Source organism: Pleurodeles waltl, chromosome 5 (genome assembly GCF_031143425.1).
Source record: "Pleurodeles waltl isolate 20211129_DDA chromosome 5, aPleWal1.hap1.20221129, whole genome shotgun sequence".
Classification (NCBI taxonomy): Eukaryota; Metazoa; Chordata; class Amphibia; order Caudata; family Salamandridae; genus Pleurodeles; species Pleurodeles waltl.
In genome coordinates, this window is record NC_090444.1 from 1864937726 (window position 1) to 1864961090 (window position 23365).

At 44.4% G+C, this 23365-nt stretch overlaps 1 protein-coding gene across 1 annotated transcript in view; it reads right to left on the reverse strand.

The window, feature by feature from the left end:
• CUL9 (cullin 9) overlaps positions 1-23365 on the reverse strand; it is a 576404-nt gene that overhangs the window by 543711 nt on the left and 9328 nt on the right. The window contains exons 2-3 of the mRNA XM_069236395.1: positions 20851-21019; positions 8389-8994 (exon numbers count right to left, since the gene is read on the reverse strand). Coding sequence (XP_069092496.1) covers positions 8389-8983 — 595 coding nt within the window. The 5' untranslated portion in view covers positions 8984-8994; positions 20851-21019. The remainder of the gene's footprint in view (positions 1-8388; positions 8995-20850; positions 21020-23365) is intronic.

Genomic DNA, 23365 nt, shown 5'->3' on the forward strand with positions numbered 1-23365 from the left:
TGCCAGCAGGTAAGTACCCGCGTCTTCGGAGGGCAGACCAGGGGGGTTTTGTAGGGCAACGGGGGGACACAAGTCAGCACAGAAAGTGCACCCTCACCGGCAAGGGGGCGGCCGGGTGCAGTGTGCAAACATGCGTCGGGTTTTCAATAGGTTTCAATGAGAGACCAAGGGGTCTCTTCAGCGATGCAGGCAGGCAAGGGGGGGGGCTCCTCGGGGTAGCCACCACCTGGGCAAGGGAGAGGGCCTCCTGGGGGTCACTCCTGCACTGGAGTTCCGATCCTTCAGGTGCTGGGGGCTGCGGGTGCAGGGTCTTTTCCAGCCGTCGGGATTTTAGAGTCAGGCAGTCGCGGTCAGGGGGAGCCTCGGGATTCCCTCTGCAGGCGTCGCTGTGGGGGCTCAGGGGGGACAACTTTGGTTACTCACAGTCTTGGAGTCGCCTGGGGGTCCTCCCTGTAGCGTTGTTTCTCCACCAGTCGAGTCGGGGTCGCCGGACGCAGTGTTGCAAGTCTCACGCTTCTTGCGGGGATTGCAGGGGTCTTTAAATCTGCTCCTCTGGAAACAAAGTTGCAGTCTTTGTTGAACAGGGCCGCTGTCCTCAGGAGTTTCTTGGTCTTTTGGAAGCAGGGCAGTCCTCTGAGGATTCAGAGGTCGCTGGTCCCAGGGAAAGCGTCGCTGGAGCAGTTTTCTTCTGAAGGAGGGAGACAGGCCGGTAGGGCTGGGGCCAAAGCAGTTGGTGTCGTCTTCTTCTCTGCAGGGGTTTTTCAGCTCAGCAGTCCTCTTCTTCATAAGTTGCAGGAATCTAAATTCTTAGGTTCAGGGAAGCCCTTAAATACTAAATTTAAAGGCGTGTTTAGGTCTGGGGGGTTAGTAGCCAATGGCTACTAGCCCTGAGGGTGGGTACACCCTCTTTGTGCCTCCTCCCAAGGGGATGGGGTCACATTCCTATCCCTATTGGGGGGATCCTCCATCTGCAAGATGGAGGATTCCTAAAAGTCAGGGTCACTTCAGCTCAGGTTGCCTTAGGGGCTGTCCTGACTGGCCAGTGACTCCTCCTTGTTTTTCTCATTATCTCCTCCGGCCTTGCCGCCAAAAGTGGGGCCGTGGCCGGAGGGGGCGGGCAACTCCACTAGCTGGAATGCCCTGTGGCGCTGGAACAAAGGGGGTGAGCCTTTGAGGCTCACCGCCAGGTGTTACAGCTCCTGCAAGGGGGAGGTGATAGCATCTCCACCCAGTGCAGGCTTTGTTACTAGCCACAGAGTGACAAAGGCACTCTCCCCATGTGGTCAGCAACATGTCTTGAGTGTGGCAGGCTGCTAAAACCAGTCAGCCTACACAGGTAGTTGGTTAAGGTTTCAGGGGGCACCTCTAAGGTGCCCTCTGGGGTGTATTTCACAATAAAATGTACACTGGCATCAGTGTGCATTTATTGTGCTGAGAAGTTTGATACCAAACTTCCCAGTTTTCAGTGTAGCCATTATGGTGCTGTGGAGTTCGTGTTTGACAGACTCCCAGACCATATACTCTTATGGCTACCCTGCACTTACAATGTCTAAGGTTTTGCTTAGACACTGTAGGGGCACAGTGCTCATGCACTGGTGCCCTCACCTATGGTATAGTGCACCCTGCCTTAGGGCTGTAAGGCCTGCTAGAGGGGTGACTGATCTATACTGCATAGGCAGTGTGAGGTTGGCATGGCACCCTGAGGGGAGTGCCATGTCGACTTACTCGTTTTGTCCTCACCAGCACACACAAGCTGGCAAGCAGTGTGTCTGTGCTGAGTGAGGGGTCCCCAGGGTGGCATAAGATATGCTGCAGCCCTTAGAGACCTTCCCTGGCATCAGGGCCCTTGGTACCAGGGGTACCAGTTACAAGGGACTTACCTGGATGCCAGGGTGTGCCAATTGTGTAAAACAAAAGTACAGGTTAGGGAAAGAACACTGGTGCTGGGGCCTGGTTAGCAGGCCTCAGCACACTTTCAAATCAAAACATAGCATCAGCAAAGGCAAAAAGTCAGCGGGTAACCATGCCAAGGAGGCATTTCCTTACAACATCAATATCAGCACTCTAGGATCATGGGTGCTAGCAAACACAAAACCGGATAAGCCAAAAACATCTACCAATTAATGCCACAGCCCAAACACTCATTATAGGGACTCACCTTCTACCAGGGGAGTGGCTGCCAAAACTAGGTATACCTACGAGCAGAGTCAGAAACCGCAGAGTTAATCTGGACCCATCGGCTCTCCCAGTGTGGAGACTCATAGAAGGATCACCCAGGCTCTAGGATTCCTAAAACAAGAACAGGCTACCTACCACTTGTGCAGCACTGCAAAGCATCTGGTTATCCGATAACCTGTGCAGACTCCAGTGGATGCAGAAGACTGCAGTCAGACTGCTGCTGCATTCACAACGTGGACACATCTTCAAGCTCCTCTCGAGCTGACAACCACCAGACAAATCTAATTTGAGGTCCTCTGCAGTACGCGGGGTGTCCACGGCATCCGCCCTCTCTTCCAGCGAAGATGTTATCCATGTACCACCTAAATGGAGCCTTAGGATCAATGACACAACAAGGAGAAGGGGTAGATAAGGGACTCGCAGCTTTGTTATCACATCCAGGCCTGCCACCTCTTGAACCATGCATGTAGCTGCCCCTCCCTGGAAACACAATAGGACCAGGGAATATCAACATATGGAAGCGGGAGTACACCAGGGCAGGGGACCCAAAGTGGTATGTGGTGATTTCATTGCTGCATTATCTGAAGCAGTGAGCAGTCATACAACCAAAGACCATGCTTCAAATGGATACCCCAAAATACCATAAATTCCACTTGGGAGGTTTCTCTCTCTCTGTTTAGGGTAAAATGTTACTGAACTCCCTACTGGTGTGCATCTGAACTTCAGAAGAGACTTTAGAACAGGGTTGTTGGATTCTTGCCAGACTTTCAGGAAATCCATATGCAATACATTTCATATAATGAACGCAATTTAACCTCAATAGTAGGATGCAGTTACGCTGAAAATCTTCTCTACTTTTGAATACAAGCTCTGCCTTCTTCTTGAGAATAAGTTAAATATACATTCATGCTGAAACTACCATGTCATGGGACCTTGAATCAGCAGTAGCATTGGTCCTAGCCTCCGAGGTCTCATGAATGCGCATGCCGCTTAGTGTGGTGTAGTCACATCCAAGCAAGTCATAAAAAACAAAAAAAACATCATTGCTTGACTCAACACTGCAGGATGAACCGGAATAAGAGTCTTCGATGAACTGCTGAAACTACTTTGGGCCGATGGCAACCCAAAATACCTACCCTAAGGATCAGCACCAGGACTTCAGATTTCAACCCAACCAAGCAGACTGGGAGCTCAACAGCATCCAACTGACATTGATTTATCCATCCCAAAATCCGCTTCAGATGCACGGACAGCCGCTTCTGTTCTTTCAACCTCTCATAGCCTAGTGTTAAGCCTGATGTAGGATTAAGTATCCACCTCTCTACATACCTCTGGCCCTGCCAGCTGGAGGATATTTAATAAACGTTTAAACAAATTCTTGTCAAGGCCCTTTGAGAGTTACTACAAAGACAGCTTTGACATCTTCTGCTCCAACTACCCCTTTCTACCATCCTGCAGGTTTTCATCTGTTACAAATGGGGGTGGCCCTTATCAACATAAAGCACTGATGACCTAGTCAAGAAGATCTGGGGCTAAATGTACAAATCCTTTTCACAATGGTAAACCCCACTTTTCAAGTAATTACATGGTTTGCGGCCACAAATTGCTATTTGGTATGTATCAAACCCACTTTGCGAGTTGGAAACTGTTTCATAATTAGGAACGGGCGTGAGAGGAGAATTCCCTTCTAATTGTGATTCAGTCTAGGATTTACCTATGCAGTGTTTCTATTATACTTTTCAAATATTGTAGTTGCTTTAATATAAATACATATTTTACAAATCACAATGAGTGAAACAGAGGAGGAATTATTTAAGATCCTAAATAGCGGACATACAGTACGACAGGCCATTAAACGTGGAAACCAGGGAGGTAAAGAAGCTTTAAAAGAAAAATTTATTAGATTAGAAAGATTGAAGAAGAATTAAATGTCTAGGTGGTGGGATAGTGCAACACTGAAGCAAAATAAAAAGTTGAACAGAATACCTAGAGGCCTTAGATCACATATCTGCCCTACCTATGATGATTTGGATACAGATTTATTAGTATGATGGGATGAGGAATTAAAATCTATCTTAATGAAGCTAATGGATATTCTTATAGAGAATCCAGACAGAAAAGTTCATTAACTCCAATCGGAAATTCTAACATTAGAGAATGAGATCAAGGAATTAAACTTCAAAGAAGCAACTGAAAAAAAATATAGTATTCTTAATGACATATTGAAACTTCAAGATTAAATTAAACAGAGAAAGGCGAGGAAACTAAAGAGAGATGAACAAGATTATCATCAAAATGGTAGGGTGTTTACATTTTCGAGCAAATATGATCATTTGATTCAGGGCACGATACCAAGAGTAGAATCCACAAATTCAATTAGTTCAGCAACAACATCGAGGAGTAGTCGATCAACCAGTGACAGTGATATGGAAAGTGGAGATGGACATCTACAAAATTCCCCTGCTCATGCCTGTACTTTTTTTTTTTACAAGAAATGTGGAGAATAGAACAAGGGAATTGGAATCAAAATCTGAGAAAAGATCGGGAAGGAAAACGAGAAGAGGGAAAAAAGGAAAGAGTACAAGAACAACGTATGGGTATGAAGACAAGATCTTGGGACAAAAAAGTATAGGATTATCTTTAGAAGAAGAGAATAATGTAGTGAACCTCTCTAATAAGATACTGACATCAGACATGTTGACGCTTCTGAATAAAGGGTTGGGATTTTGCCCTACAAGTAAAGGAGATGTCTATAAATCAAAGATAGATCTATTCAAATTATGAGACGGTTAAAACTCAAGAAATACTTTAAACTGAATAGTAAATCTGATGAGTGCTGGATGCTCTCATCAAATAGGATATTACAGAGTGAATTATCAATCCAAGACATATGGGATACGGTAGCTTTAATGTCAATTACAGATTATGAAGAGTTTCCAACCACTACATCTAAGGTATTACATGGTTTAAATGTTGTATCTGGTTTACAGGGACCAGTGGTCTTAAGCAAAAATCCACTTGGATACCAAGACTGGCTTCAGATAATAACACTGATGTATTTTATAAACTGGTATGTGAGGAATTGGACAAACATATGTTGACTGATAAGAAAACAAGGAAATATATTTTGAGCTATAAGGAATATCAGGCCTTGAAGATACTGATGCAAGATGATGAATTAATCATTAAACGAGCAGACAAAGGTGGAAATATAGTGATTATGAATCATGATGATTATGAAAAAGAAATATATGCGCTATTGTATGACAGAGTGTTATGAGAAATTAAAGAACAATCCTATGTTGAATCTAACTAGCATGACTAATAGATGTTGAAATCATGGCTTGAGAGATGTTTATTAGATGATGATGAATATACATATTTGCAAGTGGATCGCCCGAGATTCCCCTGTATTTATGCTCTACCCAAAACACACAAAAAGCTTCAGTTTCCCCCAGGAAGACCGATAGTATCTGGTATTGGAGGTCCTACAAAAAAAAGATCAGAATTGGTAGATATATTTTTGCAGCCTCTAGTAGTAAATCTTCCATCACATATTAAGGACACAAAGCATTTACAAAGTCTACTTGGAGACATGTATTGGGAATCCAACATGTTAATGGTAACATTAGATGTAGTGGCCTCATGTACAGGTATAAGACATGAATCGGGTATTCAGGCAATTAAACATATGCTGAATAGAAGATCAGCGAGTCTAATGGAACATACTGATATGTTATTGCAGATGATAGATCTAATTCTTAATCATAACTATTTCCTCTTTAATAATGAATGGTTCAGACAAAAACAAGGGGTGGCGATGGGATCGAGATTCTCTCCCTTGTACGCAAATTTGTTTAAGGATGGTTTGAAGAAAGCTGGATTTGGGGACGTAGAGCAGCAGAATGGCAGACATACATCCTCTATTGGGGAAGATATATTGATGACTGTTTCATGATATGGACAGGCAGTGTGGAGAATTTGAAGAGATCTTGTGAGTATTTGAACAGTAATGAGGTGAATATTAAATTTACATACCAGTATAATATACTGGTATGTATAGTTCGACACGTATAGACTTTTTAGATGTGGAACGTTATGTGTAAGACAACAAGATAGAAAGTAAACTACATTGTAAAGCAACATCCTGCAACTCAATACTACATGCCACTAGTGCGCATCCTCTACATCAGATAGAAGCCATACCATTTGGAGAAACAGTAAGAGCGAGACGCAACTACAGTAAAGGCAAGGATTTCCATGATTGTATTCAGGATATGGGAAAACGATTTGTAACTAGGGGATATGAGAAGAGAATGTGAAGAAATCTCAGTGCAAGGCATCTCGAATATCTTGACAACAGACTTGGCAATTTCAGATAACAGAAAATTCGAAAGACAAGGATAGAATAAGGATAGTATTAGATTATACAGACAACTCAGTTTTATTACTGAAAAGTATGAAAAAACACTAGGATATTCTATTACAAGACCAGGTATTAAGAAAATATATAAAAAATAAAAAAAACAGAGGTGTCTTATCGGAAAGGAAAAGCACTAAGTAATATTCTCACCCCTACCTATTCGAATAAAATAAAAAACGGAGACTAACTTGTTAGATACTTATAATAAAGTTTTTGTTTTTTTATGTGGAGCTTGCGGAGTTTGTAGATGGGCAGGGCAAGTGAAAAAATACTTTCAAGGATATGGGGATAAAGGATACACCATTAAAACACATATGAACTATAATACGACATTTGTAATATATATGTTGGTTTGTAAATGTGAAAGAACATATGTAGGAAGCACTAGTCGTCCTCTTAAGATTCAGAATTTCAGAACACTGGACGGGTTATTAGACAGGATGATGAGCGGTATCCTATTGCTTTTCATACGAGGTCATGTACCACACAAAGTGCTCATAAAGAATTTAATTTCTTTGGATTTGAACACGGAGAAGAATCCCAGAGAAGGGAACAGAGCTAGCACTGAGGCGGAAAGAATCTAAATGGATCATGCGTTTGAGAGCAGTGGAACGTGAATTGAACTCGGATCATGAATTAGAGGTTTTTTTAGGTGGAAGATAAAAAGGAGATATGAGGGTTTGAGCAATGTACACAAGAGCAGTACATTAAAGTAGTATTTTGAATTAGTATAAGGAACTAAGGAGGATGATACAAAGTGAACAAAAAGAGGTCTTCTTTACATGAAGGGATCTAAGAGAATATATATTTAATTTATAGTGTATGAGCTGAGAAACTTGAACAGGATTATAATAAATTAAATATAAGATCCCTTACGTTTGTTAGTAGGTATTATGGGAATTGTAGTGGAGATGTAATTGTGGTATAAGTAGCGATATTAATCTTCCATTTCAGTTACAACTTAGTAACAAATGGTACAAAGTGTGCTAGTGCTTCATAAAGGAAACTCAGACATTCAATAACAATATGGCCAGGCTAAGTCCACCTGTGAATAGTAGGACAGTGAGCTAGGACATCTTACACCCAAGGACAGCAGTGGCAGCAGACATAAAGTAAACAAATGTCTTATAGGAGGCCAGGTAACGTTCTACAGACTCCACGTGCCTCATTACTGCTCCAGGCAGGTTAAAAGATACATCAATAAAAAAGCAAATTTTCAAACCAAGGGAGCCCCCTCCTTAGATACTCGAAAAACAGCATTTGGTACAAGAATAATTATAAAGATTATCTGCATGTCTTGGCTCTAACAAGTTGAGCTTCACACATCTAAATACACATTGAAAAATAGGAGTTTACAACTTTGTATTGTCACCAACTTGTATTCTGATTACGTCCAAGTAAGGGTTTGACACCTGATCTCCCTTACCAATACGCCGATTAGATTTTTCCTTCCTTAAGACACTTGCTGAGAAGAATGCATTATTAGGATAACATCAGTGCCAACGGAGTGCTACGAGCAGCAGTGCAGTCTAGAGAAACTTTACTATCACCACTCTTACTAAACTGTAACAAAGTGAAGTGTAATGCATCTACTCTGGGGGGCAGGGAAGTCCTGGAATAATACTGCACGGTCAATTGTTAAACATGAGTAGTAGGAAGCAGATGGCATTTGGTTTGTCTTAGTAACCAGCTTCACTTTAATCAGGAGCAAAGTTGCACATAACCTCAAAAGTCAGATGCTAGCCATAGACCAACAAAATATTGTGAGACTAAAAGAGGCTGCTCACCTGCATCATGCGAGGCTAGCGCTCGAAGCATCTTCCCTGCACTCCTGCGGATCTGTTTCTCCTCGTTGCACAGCATCTTCATTAGCAGGTCCAGGGCACCCGTCTCCTTGAAGACGCCAGCCAGGGATCCAATGCTGGCATATGCGCTCAGCACATGGATGGTGTTCAAGATGGACGACTCTGGGCCGCTTGTCCTGGACATCTGTTTGGAGGCGCGCTGCACCAGCGAGCGTACATCTGCCTTCATCTCCTGCAGCGAGACCTGGTCCAGCGTAGCATCGGAGGGAAACGTGATAGGTGCTTTTTCTTCCTTCACCCGCTGTCCTTCATGCTTGCGCTTCCCCAGCAGCGTTGGGCAGTTGGCGTAAACCTCCTCAGTTGACATCCACATCAGGAGGTTCTCAGTTTTGCTATCAGTAGAGGAGGCGGCCCCGTTCGATCCAGTGCTGTCGTCCAGGCTGAGGATGCTCCAACGGATCAGGTATTCCTTGTGCCCATCATGAGTGCGACGCTGGCGGATTAGTTCCTCAGGGTATGCTTGCAGCCGTGGCCCCAGGTGGACCAGCAGGTTACCGTTCCTCCGCTCTCCCACCATCGTGCCTGTGTCTTCAAGCAAAACAAAGACATGTTACAGGACTTGACACACAGTTATCCTTTCCAACAACCAATTACGTTTATGCCTGAACCAGGAAATAAAGCTTTGACCGAGAAGGAGGAAGATAAAGAGAGGGACAAGGAAGAAAGGTGCAAGAAGCAAAGGCAGGCACATGATTCAGGCAGCAAGGATGTCATGGCAAGACTATGAAGGCAGCGTGGCTGGATGGCAGAGACAGGCAGACAGTTAAGCAGAGAAGGAACAATGCATAAAGGTGTGAAGCACAAGAGGGGAAGTCATACATGTGGAGGTTAGAGGGCTGAGATGGGCATAGTGTGAAATACATATGAACAAGTTGACAAACAAAACATCACTCCAGGATTTTAATAATAACATAGTTTATCAGTGACTGGGGAGTCATAATGTTGCGACAAATGTTTGTGACATTTTGTATTTTAATCACCATTTATGATCCATCCAGAAGAAAAGATGGAAGACATTTCAGTGCTTGCTTACAGATACCAAAGTCAGAGAAACAGAAGATGAAGACTCTACGTGCAGTGGTGTCGACAGCCACAGACAGATCTAGCAGGACCAGTGCGGCGAGGTCTCTGTGATCCAGAATACTTCTGAGAGCATCGAACATTGTCAACAGCGCAGATGTGGTGCTAAGCAATGGTCGAATACCTAATGGAGAAGAGTCTAGCAGGAATTTCCTCCAAGTAGCTTGAAAGTTCAGAACCAAACCAAGAGAGGGAACGTACTCCAAGTACCCAGTGATGACCGGTTATTTGGACTGATTTTTCTTTATTGCTTTTGTTGACAGTGATTTATTAGAGGAGGTTTCTTGGCAGTTGGACCTCAGGGAGTAAGCATCCATAGTGTGATAAATTGAGTAATAGACTAGTGTGGTGAAGTAGGACCACTACTGCCAATTCTGTGTTCTTTACAGTTGAGAACTGGTGGATTTCTTTACGATTTTTGCAGGCATGTGTACAAGGGAGAGGGGTCTATAGTTGGTCAAGATATTGTGTGTGGCAACTGGCTTTCTAGCAACCGGTAACGCAATGGACTCTTTCCCCAAGGGTTCGCAACTGTTTATTTGTCAATGTTTCTTTAGAGATCTTCGCAAGGACTGATAATCTGATCTAATGCCATGTGAATGGCATGAGGGAGTGGGGTTTGAGAGAAGAGCCGGATTTAGCAGACTGCTCTAGGGTCAGGATCTACTCACAAGTTAAGTGAGTGAATTCAGTAAGCAAGGAACCAGTGGGAGACGGAGTAGAGGAGAAAAGTGAAAGGGGGATAAAATTGAGGCAGTGTTGGAAAGCGTGGACACACGTTAATTATTATTTCTTTGAACTATCAGGCTAGACAGTCACACAAGACTTGCAAGGGAATTGTGACACTGTTACGCGTTAGGGTTATTTTGAAAGAGATACCAGAAGGTTTTTCAACTGTAGGAGATACACCTTTTCTGAAGCCCCATTTATCACCTTTTGTTCGATCTTATTTTAGGACTGTTTAGAGACACTGCACGCAGGGGCACTGCTGTCCAGTGCCTAACGTATATGCTCTGACCCATAAAACATGGAGAAATTGGCTAATCCAGGATTGGTGTATTTAAGTATTTTATGAGGCCATAGCACATGGTGCAGAAATACATCTATGGAATGAAAAGCTAACTGTCACCTGTGGCTGCAAGGATGTAAACACTGCGCACCGGCTTTTTGCAGTCACTCAAAGTGAACTGACCAAATATTTATAGTGGGCTGACCTGTTTCCCCACACTGTTTGCTCTGGTGGGCAGAAGCAAGGAGTGAATGACAATTAAACAACCCAAAGGATGAGGCCTGCGGACCAAAAGCCTTAAAATAAATGCATGAATATTGTGGAAAACAAGAGTCTTGCGAGACAACTAACAGTGTGCACGGACAGACCTAATAAGGCTGTGCACAGTGCTGCGAACCGCTCCACAAGGGAAAAGATGCACCAGTGAACAGCCCAGCACCGTGCAGCTCAACACACAGCACTCTAGAGGTACTAAACTTCTGCAAACCCGTTTACTAATCTGATGCAGCAGAAACTGAACTAATCTGGAAATAGCTCAGCTGACTCACTTCCGAGAATAGAAGCAAAGACCAGAGGCATCGAACAGTATGTAAGTAGTGTCGAAGAAAGCGCTCACTGGCATGGAGTCCAAGGGCGATTAGCGCTGAAGAGACAGCTCACCGGCATGGAATCAAAGGGCGAGTAGTGTTGAGAGCGCTCACCGGCATGGAATCAAAGGGCGAGTAGTGTTGAGAGCGCTCACCGGCATGGAATCAAAGGGCGAGTAGTGTTGAGAGCGCTCACCGGCATGGAATCAAAGGGCGAGTAGTGTTGAGAGCGCTCACCGGCATGGAATCAAAGGGCGAGTAGTGTTGAGAGCGCTCACCGGCATGGAATCAAAGGGCGAGTAGTGTTGAGAGCGCTCACCGGCATGGAATCAAAGGGCGAGTAGTGTTGAGAGCGCTCACCGGCATGGAATCAAAGGGCGAGTAGTGTTGAGAGCGCTCACCGGCATGGAATCAAAGGGCGAGTAGTGATCATGAGACAGGTCACTGACATGAGATCACAAATTAAGGACAGAATAAAATGTCAACCTTCCTGACCCCAGGCTGCCTATTATCACCCTAGTACTGTAGAGACCTCATTACCTCGCAGACCCCAAGCCCCTCTGAATCACAAATACTGCAGGGAGCTACGTGCTCTGCAAACCCCAATCCCCTGAGATTTACCCAACGGTGCACGACCTCCCTTCACTCTTAGGGTGACTGAGGGACCTGGGCTTTAGGAGGAAAGGGTAGGGGGCTGCAGTGTTTGGTAACTCTGAAGGGCTTCGGGGTCTGTGAGGCCGATTGTGAGGGACCTGGGCTCTAACAATGTTACCTCACAGAACTCAAACCTATGAAAGAGTCACCCTAACACTGCAGGTGCCCCCTTACTCTGCAGACCTCAAACCCCTGAGAGTTAATCAACACTGCACCACCACCCTTTACTATTAGAGCCCAGGTCCCTCAGAGTCACCCTAACAGTGTTCCCCGTCAGACACCCGGTACCTCAGTCACCCAGTGTTCCCCCTCAGTCGCCAGGTCCCTCATAGGCACCCTAACAGTGTTCCCCCTCAGTCGCCAGGTCCCTCATAGGCACCCCAACAGTGTTCCCCCTCAGTCGCCAGGTCCCTCAGAGTCACCCTAACAGTGTTCCCCGTCAGACACCCGGTACCTCAGTCACCCAGTGTTCCCCCTCAGTCGCCAGGTCCCTCATAGGCACCCTAACAGAGTTCCCCCTCAGTCGCCAGGTCCCTCAGAGTCACCCTAACAGTGTTCCCCGTCAGACACCCGGTACCTCAGTCACCCAGTGTTCCCCCTCAGTCGCCAGGTCCCTCATAGGCACCCTAACAGTGATCCCCTCAGATTCAACCTAACCCTGCAGCCAATCCCACGGTCCTAGTCCCTGGAGACACCCCTTACCGTCCATGGCAGCTCCGGGGCCCTCAGTCTGCACTGCTTCAAGCAGGCTCAGGAGTGCTTGGTCTGTGGTTAGACAGGGCCCACCCCCCGTTACAGGAAGTGCTGTCAGAGGCAGGAGGGTCGGGGGTGGGGTGCTGCTGGAGCATGAAGTCAGAGTCTGATGTGCGGGACTGCACTACGAGGAGAGACAGGCCCTCTCTACCCACCCAAGTTGAGTCCGGGAAGCAGCAGGGATTAATCACCAACAGGAATGCAGCACCCACGCAGGCACAAAGCGCTCCAGCCTAAATGATGGTAACTTACACTTTCATTGTTTGAAAACTGCCGCAAAGAAGTCCGACATTGATGACTGGTGTACTAACTGGGTGAAAAACAGGCTATATTAGAAAATGTCTTAATGGTTAAGGCACCTGCTGCAGAGATGGTTGTGTGCCCAGCAATTTTAAGAGGGTAAAATAATCCTGGAGGTTAGTGCGCTAGCTCCAGAGATCTGTGTTATTCCTCATTCAGCAGCACAGAGGTTTAATGTGCCATAAAGCAAAGCGTGTAACATGCAGGTCAGAGAATTATATTTCATGCGAATAGCTTGGTGGGTTACTGCTTTTGTCACAGATCTTTTTGTTACATGCGGTTCATAAATCACTTTCCTAATATAGCAGGGAGCTATGAACTGGCATCGAGGAGCTGCATGCACGCTTTACAACCACCTTGATTCACCTCAATCTTTAGTTTCTAAAGGGTGAGTAAGATTCTTTCGGCAGTAATAAAAATCCTATTAGTACAGACAACCTCAACCCCGTTAGGAGTGCACAGTCCGGATTTAAAACTTGACGAATAACCGCCCGCGGGACGGAGGGTGTGCAGCTCCTTCACCTGGTTCCCCTCGCTGCCCTATGTGAGGTTTCCTGTGCAGTGATCTACAGTTGTGTGATGTGAAGCGCTCCGACCCCAGCGCTTAATTTGTAAAATAGTAAGTGCCAGGGCCCAAGATGCCACATACCAGCACCAATGACATGGACGTGCCACAGCAGCCTCTGCCATTCCGTGTCCCTGCCAGCGCTGCCACATACCAGTACCTATGGCATGGACGTGCCACAGTAGCCTCTGCCACTCCGTGTCCCTGCCAGCACTGCCACATACCAGCACCAATGACGTGGACGTGCCACAGCAGCCTATGGGGCTCCGTGTCCCTGCAAGTCCAGTGACAGCATGAACGGGACCCAAGTCTAAGCATACCCATCCCACTTAGGGTGGCACACTAAAGTATACAAAAAAGCGATGGCTGGAATGCTTGAAATAACTCAGCCACTGGAAATCACTGGGCCACATCCCAGTCTATCACAAATAACGATGGATAGGGATGCGGCTGTAAGAAGCTGGCCTGGTGTGTGGTGGGTACCTATGGTACTCACACCTTATACCAGTTCCAGGGATCCCCTATTAGTGAGGTGTAGACAGTGTCTAGAAGCCAGGCTCTCTAGAGGTAGCTGTGGATGAGCAGCCAAGACTTATCTAGGAGACATGCAAAGCTCATGCAATACCACTGTAGTCATACAGTACTCACACACATGAAAGAAATCACAGTGTTACTAAAATAAAGTACCTTTATTTTAGTAACACAAGTACCAAATGACTAGGTAGGCAACTCTCCAATAGAAGGTAAGTAAACACACTATATATGTACAATAACAGTCAGGAAATAGGCATAAAAAGCAATAGAAAACAGTGACATGAAATGAAATAGGCAATAATGAAGGCCTGGGGGAAAATCAAACCATATACTAACTAAGTGGGATGCGAATGTCAGGTCCCCACCCAAGGAAGTGGAATTGGTAGAGGGGATCTGGAGGTAACTAGGAAACCCCAAAGTTAAGTACCATAGTGCCTGCCAGCGACCAAGAAGAAAGGACTAAGTTAGTAGATTTTCCCCAAAATACTAAAAGGACTGAAAATAAGGATAATGCAACACCCAGACAGGACTACAAAAAAACAGTAGTGGATTCCTGAAGGAGAAGAAGACCTGAAAGAGAAGGGGACCAAGTCCAGATCTTGTGGAAGTGTTCGAACATGGCAGGAGCCACTACCCACCGGTCTGTAGTTGCAGAAGTTAATCTACGAAGACAGTCAGGAATGCAGCCCCAGGGTCAGTAAAGAGTTCTTAGAGGGTCCAGACAATGTCCCACGTCAGAAGGAAGATTTCAGTCTGTCTGTGGTGTGGAAACGCCAACAACAAGCCTTGGCAAAGGCAAGAGTCGCAGTTGGAGGAAATGTGGAGCTATGCCTCCCATGCCTGTAACACCTATTTCCAAAGGAGAAGATGTAACACCCCTCACCCAAAGGAATCCCTTTGTTCTGCCTCCCTGGGCTCGAGCTGCTTGAGCAACAGGAGGGCAGAAACCTGTCTGAGGGGTGGCAGCAGCTTGGGCTGCCTAGAAAACCCCAGAAAGCTGATAGGGGCGATGCTGGGGGTCCTCTAAGGAGCCCCCAGGGTGCATGGACTCATACTTCCAATACTGTTCAATACACAGGTAAAATGGTGTCCCCGCACTCACCAAGTACAGGAAAATGGAGCTGGAGTTTGTTGGGGCACCTCTGCTCATGCAGGGGTGCCCTCACACACAGGTTCCTGCACCCTGCCCTCTGGACTGAGAGGGCGTACGATATGGGTGACTCATGGTTCAGTGACCTGTACCTTTTCACGCAGACCTGCTGAACACTTGGCATGGGCTCCCCATAGATGGCATAATACATGCTGCAGCCCATGGGGGACCCCTGGTGCCCCAATGCCCTGGGTACAATATACTAGGGACGTATATTGGGGCACAGTTTTTCAAATGTGTGTGTGTTTTTTTTGGGGGGGGGGGGGGGGGGGAGGAGGAGTGTGGTCCAAGCAACAAAATGTAAAGGGAGAGAGACAGTCACTAGGGTCCTGATTAGCAGGATCCCAGTCAACACAGTCAAACATACTGACAGTGGGCAAAAAGTGGGGGTAAATATGCCAAAAAGGGGTACTTTCCTACAGCGGCCCAATGTGATTATCTCTGGTTCAAGCATTCCATCTATCACTTTTTTTGTATGGTGAAAAGGTGTCATGAATTTGAGGTAGTCCTTTTCAAGTGGGTAGAGAGCAAGTTCTACAAAGCGCAGACGTGATAAGCAATGGTGTTACCACCGGATTTTATTTTTGTCCTTGAACCAAAGGGGCGTCAGCAGGCCTTTCTTGCAGACCTGTGGCTCCTGGCAGGTTAAGGAATAAATAGCCTGGTGATGCAGTCGTACTGAGATTGCCAGGCTATCAAAGGGCACCTGGCGGTCAATAGTGTTAAAGGCCGCAGATAGATCAAGTAGTATCAGTGCACAGGGTTGGTCTTGGTCATGCTAGAAAACCAGCCCCTCCCCGATGCTTAAGAGGGTTGTGTGAGTGCTCCTTCGAAGGATGAATATGGAATGAAAGTCATTGAGGAGACAGAGTAGTGGACTCCAGAAGGCTGGAGAATCGGTGTGAGGCCATAGTTTAATAAATTTAGCAACACAGAGGGGGCCACAGAAAGGTCTGCGGTTGCCTAGAGATAGCAGGGTTTATTGTGGATTGCTTTAAAATAGGAGTTTCTGCGGCACGCTTAAGGGGTTAGGGATTTCCCTGGCAATGTCCCAGGAAGGAGAGGTGTTCCTGAAGGAAGCAGGATGTTCCTGACTTCAGGTTCCACAGCAGGCACAAATTCTCGCAGACTGCGATCACCTTTTGAGAGGGAGAGGGATGACAATGTTCTGGAGAATGATCACTGATCATTCAGAGAGTTCGTTTTGTAGAAGAAGGACGGCATTAGATGCAGATGTCAGAAAAGGGAGTATGCAGGTGTTCATAGGTAAAAGAGGGCAGGAGAAACGTGTGCTGTCTAAGACACAGATATAGTAAACAAAAAGGAAGGAATCAGTAAACCTCCCAAGATACTTCCATCCCCAGCACAAGATCCAGCAGTCAAGTATTAAGGAGAGACCCTTACTTAGGTGTGTCAGTATGAAGGCTCAGCCCAGAGGTAGAGGTAAAAAGCAACTGAAACTAGAATATTATTCTCTTCCTAGTATCGCCCATTAGTTTATAACCGTACATGATGGGGCAGTACCAACAGTTATGCAGGTCAGGAGCAGAAGTGCCCGCTTGCCAGAAGAAGTTTGCTTTGCTGATTAACAGTGTTGAAATGTGGAGCACCAACATCAGACCAAACTCTTGAACTTACTGGAGGAAAAAATGAGAGTTACTGAGTAAACAAACTGGTTCAAGAATACACAGCTTGTCTAAGCCATGCAGAGCTGCTTTCTACTAACACTACAAACAATTGCTGGAGGTGGCTTGCATGTGAAATAGCATCAATATTGCATCTACTCTCTTACTCAACCCTTGTTTATATGAGATGATACATTATCAGAGTTTAGCCTGATAGTGAGTACAAGAGGCGTGAAGACTTGCACTGAACGAGTAATGTAGCTCACTGTAAGCGACTGTGCTGGTCAGTGAGCTGGATTCTAGAGAGAGTATGAGAATACCGTTTTTTCTGTGCAGATATGTTTGTGAATATAAGCTTGTGAACAAACCACTGTGCACCAACATCAGTGGAAATCTTAAACGAGAAGAATTCAACAATACAGGAGACAACTTTGTCAAAACTAAATGCAAATAGCTAGCAGCTTATGAATAGGGAGCTTTATACATAAAACTTTGTGCCTTAGAAATACATTTTTTTAAAGGAAAGAACAAAAACTAAATAATTAAACTAGGTTAAAAATATACAAATTTAAGTAAACGGTGCAGAGCTGGAGTGGGTAGTGATGGCAAGTGATGCATAAACTCAAAATAAAGAAACTCAACATATCAACCTGAACTTCAGTTGCTTTCAGTACATGAATGTGATAAAAAGAGTTAAAGTGACAGCAAAGGAAAAAAACGTTTCAACCCCCAGTTGACCAAGCGGACCAGGCCATCAGGACTGGATATTTTATGGGATAGTCAATCGCCGTGTCAGGTGCTGCACGTGAGATAATCAGCGTGCAGATCAGCAGTTACAGTAAAACAGGGAGCAAGTGATGTTCAACACAGGGGTACAGCTCAGACCTCATTACCTCCTCTCTCCTTCCACCAGATGTACAATCAGCTGGACAAGTGGAAGTTAAATTCACCAGGTCGATTGACTGTGGTAGGTACAAACTACCTCCTTAAAAAATGCCATGACTATATTTGAGGAATCCGAGATAACATCTCACTACAAGAGGCATTCATGTCCATGCATGTTATACTATGTGTGATCATATAGGTTAGTCCCATTTTTTTGAGCAGGTTACACACTTACAGCAGTTATCTAATTGTTATCCTACCTGGGTGATTACAGATGATCAGTTTTCATTTGACCTTACAACATGTGCGGCAGGCGGTGATGGACTGAAAGGGCACCCGCCAGGACTGATACTAAATGAATATGCAGTAAGTGTTGTTTGATGTCCCACTGGTCCCAACATTACGTGTACTACTTTTCTATAGCACTAGCATGTAAACATTTGACCACTTCAAAATGGACCAGGGCACAAGATGTTTCCTCCACATGCTAACTGGTAGTTAATAAAAGAGGAGAAGGCAGTGGGAGGGGGATCAGTCCAGGTCACAATGCCAGCGTAACCTAATGTGGTCCGACTGGAAAAGATTCGTGGAGGATAAGTTTTAAAAAAGTAAAACATTGGCTGTCAACAGAGTTGAAGTCCAGGGTACAATGTAGGACTGTGTGTCCACACCAGATATATTTTGAAATCCACTTTTGGCCATCAAACTGATAATCATTTGCTTCAACACAAATATACAATTAATATGACACGATCTTGATGAAAAACAACCTTGTCACTTGAGACCATCACATGGTTTGTATGTGAAAAATTTATTTCACTATTATTTAAAATCTTTGTAACAAAATGTCAATAAAATGTCTAGATTTTTATCTCAATAACAGAGTTCCTTATTAAAAACAAAACAATGGACGATTTAGGAATCCCCAATAAATTCACCATATTTAAAACTACCTCCAGAAATTTTAAAAGGCCATCAGTTCCACTCTGGCATGCTTTCACAGCTTAAGTACAATTCCTGAGATTCAATCGCAGAAAGGATAGCCTTAAGAATGTCAACCAACTCATTGAAGATACAAATGGAGCAGAGTAAGGATTTCTGGTTCACTTTAAAGAGGAGGCGTGATGACGATCATAATTAAATACCCTCAGTGGAAGTAAATAGAATCTTTCTTTGATTAGCCCTCTTCTCCTCTCAAGGCTGAGAGGTAAGTCTCAGTATTTCTGTGTTACGTTGTTTTCCTAAATCCTTTATATCATCCAATTATGCTTTATTTTTGTAAGCAGAACACTCATTCATTTGAGAGATTGAGTTATGTTTGCTTTAATAGTATTTTTAACTAGTAAAGTCAAGTTCCAGAGGTTTTTAAAATGCTAGGACAGAAAAGGATCTTCCAGGTACTTGCTCCGGGGATTTTTATTTTCTTAGACCTTGACGGATTGCCACAATAGATGTTTTAATGAGCATTCTGCAGATGCCCTGTTTGGCACAATAGGCTACAAAAAATCCCTCAGGATATGCAGTTGCTTAAAAAATAGGGAATTCTAGGTGCACTTGGCCTCGATGACCTATCTATTATCCCGAAAAGCCGTCTGACACGGAGCCATATTACCGATGTAGTTCATTTTGCATTTAAGCATATCTGGCCAAAAGTTAGCGTGGGCGCGACTTTGCTCCTGAACACGTGCATGAATGGATTAAGGGACAGGCATTTTATTAAGTAGACTAAGAAAAGACGTGTTTAATGCTATGGCTGTAGTCTTTATGGTTGATAAATGCTTCCTATGGCCTCACCAATATGACATCGCGCACATACGTGAGCCTATAGAATTACGGCAGCCTTTTCATTACACCTTTGCTTTGATTTTTCTCCTTACTTTTACCCACGCGGCACAGCACTGGTAAAGAGCATTTTAAATTACAGGAATGCTGCACTGCAGTAGCAAGAAGCACTGGCAAAGTCAAGAGGTCAAAACAGGTTGAACCTAATGGCCAACTCAACCCAGCACATACAGCCTGCTTGCTTTCCGAAGTAAGACTAAAGCAATCCTATCTTCTAAGTTTAAGGGAAGTTTTGTTAGAGGAAACTTCTATTTTACCTAGCTGTCCATTATTCAATGGTATTCAGACAAAAGCTCCAATTAATCATATATTTTTACACATACAAACTTTTTCAACCAGATCAGCTCATGCTCGGTTCTGATACTGTGGTATTCACATACTTCCTCCACTCAATACAACCTATGGTAATGGTTCAACCACTTCAGCCACTTGCTTAAGGGGTAACTGCACCCCGCTCTTTCACAGGGAGCATACAAACCACTTGCCTTCAGGACTACTATGGCAACGAGTTCTTTTTGAGACTAAAAAATGTTTTGATTGACGCACTTTTTACAATACTGAAGGCTCAGCAGCCCTCACTCCAATAATAGACTTTTATAAAAACATGAAAAAATAATCTTCGACAAAGCCACACCTATGGACTTTGCCAATGTTTGTTTGTAGTTCTAAATAATACTAACGGCACAGCACTACTTTATAAGCGTAGCAAGAGAGCAGTATGTACGGGAAGAGGAGCTTACAACAACCTACAGACATTTAGACATTTGAAAATAAAGACGCCCGATTTCTGATCTAATTCTCAACTTCGTTTCTGTCCTTGCTTCGGTGAACTTCAAGAGAATGGAGTTTCACTGACAGTATAATGTTTTGCAAATAGTTAAACTGAGAAGTGAACAAAGTAATGTGGCTAATTTCCGCACTTCTAAAACATAGCTTATTAAATTTTAGAAATACATTTTGGGAAAGTAGACTGGATGTGTTTTCATGTAATTCATTTCATACAACGCGTTTCAGGGTTTGTTCACATCTAATAGACTAACTACTTATTAACGGGTTATGTTATATTTCTGCAGCCCAAACTCAACCTGCTGAGCTGCTACTGCACCAAGACCCACAACTCATGCTACAAACTTACTGAAAGTAGACGCGTTGAGATAACATGAGTTTTACTGTCACTGCAGCTAGAAATGCAGAGCAAATGGCCCAAATCCCACCTCTGCTTAGTTACCCAGAGTCCCAACAGCTTCACTACACCACATAGATGCAGCATCTCAGCACCCTAAAAAGCGTGGAAGACGCTGGAAAATTGAACACATTATTTTTCCAATTCCAAAATGCAGACGTAGTGCATCTGCAGCTAACCAGACCCTCCTGCCCAGATGATGTCCGGCTGTACCTACCAGATGTAGTTCCTTTAGCTGGAATGGAGTCCTTTTAGTGTGAGATGTGTGGCAGCCTTTCAACAGCAGCTGGCAAACGTGCTGCCGTCAGTCGGTGATTGTGCTGGTGCTTGACAGAAGAAATGGTGTGCGAGTTCGCAGCTGCCTGGGTGAGACAGTTCACATCAGTCTGTAAACAAGACGAGAGTTGAACAATTAAACCAAAATGTTAATGGTCTACGTAAGCAGTTCAGAGGCACGTTCTGCCACACATTACATCATTGCAGCACGTGTTGAAAGCTGTTTTACATCTCCATTAATATTTGATTCTTTTTGGCAGCAGAGATTCGTGTGACAACTACATAAACCAGCACTAGGTTAAGAGAGGTGTCAAAGGACCTCGGATAGCTAGCTATATATGTATATCCATCCATCCATCCCAGTGGTGGACTGGGTAGTTATGGCAGGAAACCATCATTTCCAAAGGAAATGCATTATTTGCTTTGCATACAACTTTAGCACAGTTTGATGAATATTGAAAAAACTTTCCAAAAAGTTTTGTGTTTTTGCCTAGTTTGTACATGGAAGGTTTTGGACTGATCGTCAAATGGGAGCTGAGAAAAAGGGGGGGTCCCAAAACGCAAAATCACAATCCATTGTCCATTAAAAAAAAACTAAGAACTACTGCAAAAACTGCTTAACAGAATTACAAAGAATTTGGCAGGAAGCTGGACCTTGGTTCACAGATTGTGCTTTTTTGTGATTTGGTGTGAATCTGATCTTTTATTTTTGAGAAATTAAAGCTAAGAAATAATTGCATATCTGGACGGTTGTGTAAGTAGGAGCGGCAGTTCAAATATGCAGTGTTCAGATTGGTCCAGGGAGCACTTTTTTCCCCCTTGGGCCAATTTGCTCTCCCAGGAACCTGATTGCTGCAGTAGCAAGCGCTCCAAACGGCTGCCAGAAACCTGAGAAAAATATTGCTTGCAAACATTACAGGACTCAGGGACAGTCGTCTGTCCTGAAGGACAAAATAAATAAGCAATAATAAAAATAATAAGAGGGCAGGGTAAGGATACTCTGCCTTTATAGGCCTTGTTGGATGGGGATTGGGGGGGGCCTAGAGAGACACCCCTGGGATCCAAATTTTTTAATCTGCGCTTTTGAGGATAGTGAGGGCTACCTCCCCGATTTGGGCCCATGTGACCACATTCCCTAGAACTAGGGAATGAGAAAAAAAAGAGCGTGGTGGAGGAGCAGCACAGCACCCTCTCCGAGCCTTTGGAAGCCCCAGGGACCACATTCCCTAGGCTGATTCCTTACAACAACAAAAAAAGGGGGAAATGGTGCCACATAGCCTCCCCCCCTCCTGTGGTGACAGCCCTTTGAGACCCCAACTCCCAGGGGAGATTGATGTTTAAGAAAAAAAAGAAAAGAAAAAAAAAAAAAAGGGGTAGGAAGGTACAGGGGACATTTGTAGGCCCATGGGCCCTATCCCTTTGAGCCACAAATGTTCACCTCACCCTAGCATATACGGTTTGCTCGAATGTGAACGCACCTTCACCACCAAAGAATGGGCGGATTTGGCACAGGGCTCGCACCACTGCAATTAGTGCGACAGGTGTGGAAATGATGTATAAGATTGTACATTATTGGTATTAAGCACCAGTGAGGGTAGCCAAATGGAAACAGGACAGTGATGTGACTTGTTGGAGACTCTGTGAAGTCTGGTATGCATACACAACTTATTTGGCACTGCTCCAAAATACATTCATTTTGGGTGGATGTTCTGCCTAACACTAATGAGATTTATGACACAGACATTCCCAGATTTCCCAGTTACATTCTTCTAAGCCTTCCAAATCCTCTCACTTATCCATTAAAGTCGTAGAAGGGATGAGCTATCACACTGGTGCTTGGTGCGACCAAACAGGTTCTGTTGTTACGTTGGGACTCAGACTTGGTGTCCTCGTGACTAGACTGGCTTCATAAGTTGTGTGATCTCCTGGGAATGGAGAAATTAAACAGCAGGGGCATCTTGTATGCTACCATGCTTTGATAAAACCTTGGGGCTCTGCATCAGATTCCTGTCCTATGACTTTAGGGAGCTAACGTACCAGAACTGCAACGTGCATACAGAGGGCGTCATGTTCCAGCAAGGATTAATAGGCAACATGACACACGTGTAGGACGTACCACAGTTACGAGAGGAATGCCTGAAATCACATTCAAAACAACCTTCTGCTGCACTTACACAAACAGGGACAAGAAAACAGCCCATAATGCTCACACGATGGGTATTAAACATCATTAGTATGCTGCAGCAAGGATCCATGGGGAATGTAGTACATCTGCCACAAAATAAGCACGAAGCGTGTTGTCGGGGAACGAAAACAAGCAGAAGAAACCACAAAAAAAGACCACAAATACTAAACAAGATAAACACAAAGTGCGTTGTTTTCGGAGAACGAAAACGAGCAGCAGAAGCCAAAAAAAATCAAATAGATTAAAAAAAAAAAAAAAAAGTGTAAGAGTA